The 10,730-nt window shown below is 33.4% G+C and overlaps 1 protein-coding gene across 1 annotated transcript; it reads right to left on the reverse strand.

Annotated features, from left to right (window-relative positions):
* Positions 1-7,142: 7,142 nt before the first annotated feature.
* LOC114581210 lies at positions 7,143-9,479 on the reverse strand. Its single transcript, XM_028700867.1, has 2 exons — positions 8,419-9,479; positions 7,143-8,169 (listed from the first exon to the last, which is right to left on the reverse strand). Exons 1-2 carry the CDS (start codon positions 9,477-9,479, stop codon positions 7,143-7,145), a joined length of 2,088 nt encoding a protein of 695 aa, XP_028556700.1.
* Between the last annotated feature and the right edge of the window lie 1,251 nt (positions 9,480-10,730).

The following is a 10,730-nucleotide window of genomic DNA, read 5'->3' on the forward strand; positions in this document are numbered from 1 at the left end:
GTCCATCCGAGGTCTTTGTGAGAGCACATCCTGCAAAAGATCTCAGAAGTAGAGCCTGGGAACGCCAAACTAGTTTTGGGTTCACCTTTAAGAAATTATAAATCAGATGCTATGATGATATGTCTAGGGTTTGATGCATCTTATTCTACCACACCAAATAAGATTTCATCTTCAAGGTACAGGTATGAAGCTTATGTCCCAAGAAATCCACATTATTACAATTTAACTTAGGAAAAATATTCCTATATGTTTCTTCACATATGAGTTGTCTTCTAAGGGACTTTCAATGATTTGGATATTTTAAGATTTTGTAAAATTGCTTCATAGTTTAGGGGGAATTCCTATTATCTCCTCGAGAGCTCTTATTATACAATTTATAATGAATTCACATCTTCAAGATTCGATTTGTATAATTGATTTCGATATGTCTTTTCTCTCAGATTCATCTATAAAATTTTAAAAATCTTTTTCACAGTTCCAGCTATGGATGATTTTAAAACTAAAATTTTTATGCAATCATCATATTCAATCAAGTATTTTCATTGGTTGTCATCTATTGAAGCATGGTCTCTCCTGAAGGATTTCGATGTTTCCTTCTTGAGTTCTTCGCCAGGTTCCGAAGCTAAACTAGCCATGACATCTTTTTCATCTTCCTAATATGCATCATGCAATGTTGTTCAGAAACTTGTAATAATGCATCATGGTTAAAGTCAAATCATACCTCTTCTTGATCTGAGTGAACTCCACATTCGTAGTAAAACCATCAGGACCAGCGATAGAGTCCCCATTCATGTCTTTAATAACATTCCAAATTTCGGCCTCTGTAGGAGGTTGAATAAGCATATCATTATCAGCCTCAACAACCAACTTAGGAATAATGTTAGCATTGTCGATAGGTAAATTTAACTTAGAAGAATTGAAAATACCTTTAAAATAATCAACACCCGAGTTAACAACCAACTGATTCGAGTCATAGACCATGCCTTGAGGATCAACAACTTTATTAATATGATTCCTCAGTCTATTCTTGTTAACCAAAGCATGAAAAAAAGAGGTGTTCCTATCCCCTTCAGTAGCCCAAGCAATAGAAGTTTTTTGTTTCCAAAAAGTTTTCTCCTGATTTTGTAAATGAAAAAGATGAAGCTTGGCATTGTCAAGATTAGAAATATTATCATCAGAATGATTATCAAGCAATAAATTTTCCATATCTAAAACCTTACCTTCAACTTCTTTTATATTATCAAAAATATTTTTAAAAACATGCTATTCCAATATCTAAGAGTTTGTTTAAGTCTACTTAACTTGGCCCAGAGCCTATTCATACCACCAATATTATTGTCAGGAAAAATAATAGCATTCCAATTATTAGCAACCACGTTTAAAAAATCCGCATGAGTAATCCACATATTTTGAAATCTAAAGCCAAAGAGGGTTTCATATTGTTCTCAGAAATTTGCATAAGAATCAGAGCATAATCAGATAACGTTCTACTCAAGTTTTGAACATGAGTCATATGATAATTGTTTACCCAATCATTGTTAAAAATAATTCTATCCAGTCTTTGCCACATGGAGGATCTATACCAAGTAAAAGAACTACCAGAAAAACAAATATCCATTAAATTACAGTTACAAATCATTTGATTAAAATCATCCATAGCATTTACATTAGGAGGATTACCCCCAATCCTCTCACTAGCATTAGAGATGATATTGAAATCACCTCCCACACACCACGGGCCAATAACAAAATCAGCTAAACAATCCCAAATAGAAATTCTACCAACTCTAGTACATAAAGCATAAACAAACGAAGCATTGAAAATAAACTTATCATAAGAAATGTTAGTATGAACCACTTGATCAAAGTCACAAATAACCGTAACATTAAAAACATTTTCCACATGATCCAAATTTTGTTTGAACAGTTAGCAAAACTAGAATTAAAACCCAACCGAGTAGTAACAGAAGCCAACTTATCAGAAGAAACAAAAGGTTCAAGAAGCACCAAAAAATTAATGTTGTGGATACGGCACAAATTCTTAACACGAGTTTTGGAATCCTTCCCCCCAATCCCCCACACATTACAGATAAGGGCTTTAAACATTAGAATTTTTTAATTAGTTTGAGCCCTAGTAGATCTAGGTGTTTCAGGCATTTGATTCTTCCCATGTTTCTTTTTTTTCTTTTGCATTTGAGGAGATCCTTCCTCTTCAATGTTTTTAGTAATAAGCTCACAATAATCGGATGAAGAACCACTATTACTGCTACCCACATCACCCAAATCCTTCCTCTTATCAAGAGCAAAAATAGATTTAGAATTCGGTATATACTCCCCTTCTTCACGATCCTCCATACCCCCTTTCCTTTATCCTGAATAGTCTTAGCAAGGGATTCACCCCTAGTAGCCTCCTTTTCAAACATAGAGTCAACAGAAATAAAATTTTTAGGACTTTTTTTATGTTCTTCAATAAGATCTTCATTCATTAAATCTAAATCCGGGATAGCTACAATAGCATTATCAATTTCTGCACCATTATCCAAATTGTTTAAACCATCCACCTTCTCTCCACTGGAATTATCAATAGTGAGAAAAATACCAACCTTCTCAACACTGGAAGGGAGAACGTCCAGTGAGATAGGGTCAATAGAATCCTTCTGTATGTTATCAGTATCCGTGAAGTTTCCCTTGCCAATGGAGTTGTTAGTAATTTTTTTGAGTTCCAGATTCAATTTAAAACAGTGAACCAAAGCATGCCCGTGGGATTTGCAATGAGTACAGAACTCAGGTACCTTTTCAAATTTGACCTTTTGTAAATAACTAAAAGTTTTAGATCCAACCCAAACCTCTTTAGCATATTTTTTTGTAATATCAACCTCCACAAGAACCCTAGCCACCGACGGCCGAGTTCTTGAAGCCGTTGCTTGATCTGTTTCGAGAGGACAACCGAAAATTGAACCGAGAGCAAATAAAACTTTGGTGTTCAAGAAATGAAGCCTTAAATTCGGAAAATTAATCCATATGGGTGTGATCGGGGATTCTTCCTTAAAATGGAGTCCATTTTAAAATGTGCATTTGACAGTTTAGAATAAAGTAAGATCGATGAGCAAACATGCGATTGTAGTCCAAATCATTGGATAATTGAATGACAACATGCTTTGAATCTAACAAACCCATAGAGTAAAATCCCGTTAATTTAAGATTACCGAAAAAATTGTGAATCACGTCAAGATTGGGTCTACGAAGACCAAATTTACCAACTAACATAAAATAAAAGAGAGATGCAAGCTTTAACACTTCTTCATCGGAAATAAGAATCGCAAGTACGCCGTTAAAGGTAGATTGAGTAAGTGAAGGAAGGGTATCACCTGAAGGTGTCCCCGCAAGGACATCCTTAAAAGAGCGAGCTTTAGTCGGCGAAGGAACATCCTGGCCCAGATTAAAGAAACCTTTGTTCGGATCTTGTGTCTTGGAGGCGACATTCCCCATGATAGTTTTATTAGTTGCAGAAAATGGATAACACACGATATTAGTGTTGCTTATTTATAACATATGAATTAAGATCATTTACAAAATAATCTATAAATAAAATTATTTTTTTCTTGATTAAAAGTAATCGTGAATATTATTCAAAAACCTCATTATGTTAATGTAATTTAGAAATATAACGCACTGATTGAGTTGTATTATAATTCACTCACATTATTGAACAACTATATATATGTATCATCTATTAACATTTAAATGAGTGAAAGATGAGTAAACGTATATTGTAGATATGATATTATAGAGACATGTTTTATTTAAACTAGTTATTTTATTTGTTTTCAAGAAAACGAATTTGATGTCTTAGTGGCTCTTTCAATATGTTGGATGTAGTTTGTTATATATTAATAATATTTGCAAAAAAAAATTTAAATATATGCCGGATCACCTCGCCTTTCCTCATTAATTTTAGTCTCTAGGCTGGATAGTAACAAAACATTTTAAATTGTATTGTATCCTTATTGGTTGAAATCAATCTTATTCACCACCAAATTATTGTATCACTTTGAAATAAGGTGTCTGCTAAAGTTTATGAAGCCTTTCTTTGGCCATAACAAAAGTAATGATATACTTATGTGGTGTAAGTGTTTTTCATGTGTTAGTCGTAAAGGTTTTTATTTTTTTTTAGTTGCCAAGAAGTTAACTATCCTACTATTAATGTAGGCTTTGTTGAATCAAACTACATTAAAATGATTATCTATTCTCTCACTCAAAGGTTATAAGTGCTTCGATCACACACATCCTAAACAGTAAGTTTGGAGTCTCATGTCGGCGTCCTTGCTCTTCTCTTTGTGAAAAAGTCCAAGTTATCAAAGGGTGAATGCCATATTGATACCTGATATAAGCTTATTAAGATTTCATTTGGGATGACTTTCTTACTGCTTTCTGAAATATATAGCTTTTTTGTACAAAATTTTTTATTTTAAGTAATTTTTGTACTAGAAAGATGTTTTTATAAAAAAGCACTAAAAAAATTGTTCCAAACGAAGCCTAAATCCATAACTTATATTCATGGGGTTACATATTTAATTTATTAATGTTGCTAACATAGATTTTTTGTTGGTTCCAGCTGGGAATGACAATGAGGAACAAGATTATTGTTACTTTGGCTTTATCATTTGAGTTTGGAAAATATAGGATTTCTTAATGATCTCATCAAATACCCGATGGAACTTAGACATTCAATCCAGACCACTTTTTTTGGTGTCGATCATTTTCTTAATCTTCTTGCATGTTTTGTAGGTTCGTTCATTCCTCGGGCTTTTTAGTTATTAACTTGGATAGTATCTAATCAAGTCCATATCTTGCATTTTTAGCGTTATAGTGTGCGACGATAGGTCGAGTCACTATCTCCCCAATTCACCGTTGGTCACATAATTTGATTCTTTTGGTTAGATGTTGTTCATTACTATGTTTGGAGATATATGTTGTGAGATCAATGATATTTTATATAAAAAAAAAATTACATGATTTTTTACATCTGAAGCCTTCATGCGTACGATCATTTCACACAGAATTTTTTTGTGGGTGCATGCCTTGTATTTCGTAACAAATTAAACCATTGTGTTTGAATGGTCTAAACTATTCGTTTGAGCATGTTTATGCTCGAAGAAGATATTGTTTGACGTTCTTCAAGAATATAACACTTTAAAGAGTTTAACAAACTTAATAATAAAAATATTAAAATCACAAAACATATAAGGAAATCTCCATTTAAAATATTTAAAATATAAGCATAATTAAAAATCCATAATATCAAAATATTAAATATAAGAATTTTTGTAAGAATAAACTACAAAATAATAAAAGGAAAATAAAAATAAAAATATATGAAATAAGAACATTAAATAACAATACAAATTTTAGATTAAAAGAATAATGTAAAAAATTAGTTAAAAAGGGAACATAATAAAAAAAAAGAATTTAAATAAAAGGAATGAAAATATAAGGAATATTAAATAATAATAAATCAAAAATAAATAAATAAATTTTCTAATTTTAAATTTAAAATCAAGAAAATATTTTCTCACCATAACTATTTTCTCACTCTATAACAAATTCCTAACAAATTTCATATCTATAGATCCACGTCCACCCACTCAAAGCTACTAAAAAGAGCATAGTTAGCACAAAGATTAGCTAACTTATTGCAATCTCTACTAATACAATTAAAAAAGACAAAGTTGAATCTTGAAAGAAATTCCATACCATCATCCTTAAACCTCCCTGTTTTCCAAGCATTTTTGAAATAGGAAATGATATTTGAATTGTCACCCTCTATGATTATTCCCTTGTATTTGAACATCCAATCATTTATTTCCTCTTTTAGAGAATGAATGGCAAGCATCTCCAATTGAGCTATATCCCAATGTCGAAGAAATTTTCCATAAGCGAACAAGAATCTTCCATAGCTATCTCGGAAGACCCTAGTAACTCCAGCTTTGTAGGAAGAGAGAAGTGAAGCATCAACATTAACCTTTCGCCAATTGGGTGGAGGAGGATGCCAAGCTTTAGACAGTCTTAACGACTGATTAACATCCCAAAAGCCCAAATTGATTTGACTAAAGTTAAGAGAAACCTTAGTTTGGCAAATAACATTAGATGCTAAGTAACTTGAATTGTCTTCAACACCATAATGAATCAACCTATTTATGCTTTTCCAAGGTAGAAACACTGTGTTGCAATATAATCTTATCATCATCCCTTTCTTCATAATATTGGATTCAATCCAATTAATACAATGCTCCTTTATCTCAAACGTTGGAATATAGAATCCCCAATTGTTTAAAATCTGGATTATCTACCTCAATTTACTGCAGCTACAAATTTTGTGTTCTACATCTTCTCTTGCATCACAACCTCTTGGACAATTTGAATTCTTGATTAATCTTCTGTAGCAAACAAATTGGAGAGATGGAATGGCATTTTTTTTCAATTTCCACTGGAAAAACTCCACCCGAGCATTCAGCTTTGCATTTTTTATCCATTTCCATTTTAAGTCATCCTCCAACTGTAAATCTGCAGCTTTACTGATTAATCCTGGTATTGTCATACCAGAACTTTGTTTTGTCAATTCCATATAGTCTTTAATGCTTCCCTGATTTATTTCAATTTGTTTGATCAAATTGATAAGCTCTTTGCCAAAGTGTTTACTTAATTCTTGATCATTCCTCTGAGCATTCTGTATGAAGTCTTTTACCCGAACAGAGTTTCCTTCATAAGGTACAACAAATGTAGGCCATTTGTTTATACATTTGTCCATTATCCATGTATCTTCAAAAGCATCAACTGAATCTCCATTAGCTATCCTCCATCTTAATATTAGCTTGAGCATTTTTTAATCTTTCTTTCAACAATTTAAATGTTGTAGACAAATAGCCGTTGGAATTTCCTCTATCCAATCTTTCACCATATTTTGAAGCCATGACCATGTGTAACAAGGATTGCTTATTATTTATAAATCTCCAAGCTAATCTAGCTCTCAAAGCAGGAGTTTTGGATGTGTTAGAATGTAAACCACGTCCCCCAATTTCTAATGGTTTGCACAAATCCGGCCAGCTTACATAATTCAATCCCATTTTACCGTTATTTTTATTCTAGATAAAATTTTTACAGATTCTATCAAGTTCTTCCAACAGCATTTTGGGCATTAAAGAATGAGTAGCATGATAAGAAGGAAGAGCAAATAAAATTACCAAAATAATCTTCCCAGGAAGAGATAAGCTTTTGCTCCCCCATTGATTAAGTTTACTGATGGCATTGTCAATGATAAATTGGAAATCATCCCTTCTAATTCTTCTTAAAGCCATCTTCAACCTGAGATAATTGAACTCCTTCACTTGTTTAAATCCCATGATAGTAGAGATCCTTCTTCTATATCTTCTCTTCACATGTTTCCCAAATAAACACATGAGTTTTTTGTAATTAATTTTTTGTCCTGTCCATTCACAAAAATTGTGAAGGATTTGCTTCACTTCCAACACTTCTTTCCTATTAGCTTTAGAAAACATGACCACATCATCAGCATATAACAAATGAGAAATTCTAGGACCTTCTGAATTTACCTTGATACCACATGAGCTTTGATGAAAAGCATTGGATAGACGTTGTGAGCATAGAATAAAAAGGATGGGGGATAATGGACATCCTTGCCGAAAACTGCTTCTAGCAAAAATCCAATTTGTGTAATTGCCATTAATGATGATAGAGAATTTGGGATCTTCTACACACTCCAAGATTAATTTAGAATTTATGAGAGGAAAGTTGAAGTACTCCAATGCCTTCTTTAGAGAAGACCAAGCCATGGAATCATAAGCTTGCTCCATATTAACTTTGAATGAGACAAGGCCTTTGGATGCTTTAGAAACCCGAATCTTATGAAAAGCTTCTTGTGCCACTAAGATATGATCGGATAGAGATCTCCCCTTGATGAATGCTACTTGCTCCATAGTAATGAGTTTTGGAATGACCAAGTTTACTCTAATAAAAATTAACCTTGCCACCACTTTGTAAACCGTGTTGCATAGACTTATAGGTCTATAGTTAGAAGGAAGGATGGGATTAGCAACCTTTGGAATTAAAACAATAAATGTTTCTTTCCAATCCTTATCAAGCTCTCCATAGCTAAAAAAGAAGTTAATAGCTTTCCAAAAATCATCTTTAATTATTTCCCAATAAATTTTTATGAAAGAATGAGAGATTCCATCATTGCCCGGTGAAGTATTTCCTTCTAGATGATGTACAACTTTTTCTACTTCATTCATGTATAAATCAACTTCCAAAAAGTTTCTTTCACAAGAATTCAAAGAGTTATAGTTTGTTGGCCAACCTTCCAAGTTGCTTCTTCTAGCTTCCCACTTCTTTTGAAAGAACCGTATAAAGGCATCCTCCATTTGGCTTTGATCTTCTACTATCATTCCATCTTCAGCTTTGACCTTGATAATTTTGTTAGCATTCCTTCTTGCACTTGCATAAGAATAGAAGAACTTAGAATTTCCATCCCCTTCACTTAACCATTTGACTTTGGCCCTTTGCTTCAACCACATATTAAGCCTTGTCATAGTAGCATTAAGTTCCATTACTTTAGCTTTGAGGTTCCATTGTTCTTGCTCCGATAGACTCCCTAAAGAAGTCTCTTTTCCTTGCATATCCGTGATTTCCTGGATGAGGACATCTTTCAAACTATTCAACTCTTTGTGTTTTGCCTTGCTCCAAAAGAAGAGTGATTTTAGAGACCTTTTAAATTTTTTGTTGAGAACTTGAGAGAAGCTACCTTGATAATTCTTGTCCCATTCCTTCCTTACTATCCCATATGAAGCTTGATAAAAAACCCAATAATTTTCATATTTGATCAACTTTCTAGGATTAGTATTGAAGTTTTTGAATTGTAACAGGACTGGACAATGGTCCGAGGCTATTCTAGCCAAGTGCCTTTCTATCAATTGAATTGGAGAACTCAATGCAATAGTGTTAACAAAACACCTATCCAATCTTTCAAGGATCCTAGCACTTCCAACTTTATTATTGCACCAAGTGAATTTAGGACCAATGTACCCAATTTCATGTAAATCATTATTGAGCAAGCATTCCTCCATTTCCCTTGATCCTTGAGAATAGATGAATCTTCTTCCTCCCAATTTGTCTTCCTTTCTCAATAAGAAATTGAAATATCCACCAATGGCCATTGGAAGATCACTATTGGAATACTTACCTAGCATATTCCACAATTCCATTCTCTTTTGCACTTCCATACTCCCGTAGATTGTAGCTACCTTCCACTTCTCATTATTAATAACTTTCAAATCTCTGATCACCATCTGAGAAGATGAATCTTCCACCTTGAACAAAGTTGTATCAGAATTCCATAGTAGTATAATTCCACCAGAAAGCCCAGTGGACGGGACATAAAAATAGTCCCAATTGCTCCCAATCATTCCATCAACTATACTTCTATTAATTTAAGTTAGTTTAGTTTCAACTAAACCAATAAAACAAACTCCATTGTTCTTTACAAACTCTTTCAAATATAAGGAAGCATTCCTCTTCCTTGTTCCCCTACAATTCCAAAATGCAATTGAATACATTAAAAAAGATTGTGAGGATTACTCCCCATTGTACCTTTCCCTTCCTGCTCCAATCTCCGGCTTCTAGTAGAAGAGTTGACTGGTCCCAATTCCTTTAGCTGCTTGGATCTTTTCTTCTTGCTGTGGACAGCAGATTCCACATTCACATTGTTTTCAGCAACATATTTTTCTGTTGACTCAGAAGAAATTCCTTCCGTTTCAATATTGATGGCATCCTTCTCTAATTCTTTGATAACTTATGTTGTAGTTTTACCTCCATTCAGGTCAATATCTAAAATAGTTTGATGTATTTCTCCTTCTTCCAAGTCTGCTAGTGCTTGAAACTTGTTTTGTTCAACCAAAGTTCCAGATGTTTCTTTAGAAACTCCTCCTTTAGCAATTGTTTCAGAACCATCTTGATCCTCCATTCTCTGCTTATCTCCAGTTTTTTCTTCAGGTGCTTTATTCCCAATGGCAACATATTGCTTTGATAGAACTACTTTACTCCTCTTATCAATAGTAGTTGCATATTTATTATTACAGTTTTTCTTAACAAAATTTCCTCCCATAGTTCACTAACGTCCAAGGACCATATTCTTCATTCTCAACAGATGTTTCTCCAGCCTCCGCATTCTTCTCCACATTGCTTTTAGGAAAATATTTGCCAGGTTGATTTGCTATCTCTTTATTCATCAAGATACTGTTTAGACAGATATCTTTGATATGGCCAATCTTCCCACAATCAAAGCAAAGATTGGGAAGCCTTTAATACTCAATTTTGTGGAAAAATCTGTTTTCTTCTCCCTCTACCCAAACTCCAGTAGGAAGTTTAGCATCTAGATCAATACAGACACACACACGTCCAAATTCCCTTCTTGACCATTAGAACAAATTACCATCAATAAGGTAAGGCTTCCCCACCATGGAAGCTATACGACATATATTTACTTCATCCCAACAAAATAGTGGTAATTTCGGTAATATAATCCATATAGGAGCTGAGAATCCTTTTAGAGAATTAGGATCAAACCTTTGAGACCATCTATCCATCCCAACTATGTTGCCATTCACGAACCAAGGCCCATTGGTAAGTACTGCTTCCATGTGCTCTTCTTCAAAAAA

Source organism: Dendrobium catenatum, unplaced genomic scaffold (assembly GCF_001605985.2).
Source record: "Dendrobium catenatum unplaced genomic scaffold, ASM160598v2 fragScaff_scaffold_1608, whole genome shotgun sequence".
In the NCBI taxonomy this organism is placed as follows: domain Eukaryota; kingdom Viridiplantae; phylum Streptophyta; class Magnoliopsida; order Asparagales; family Orchidaceae; genus Dendrobium; species Dendrobium catenatum.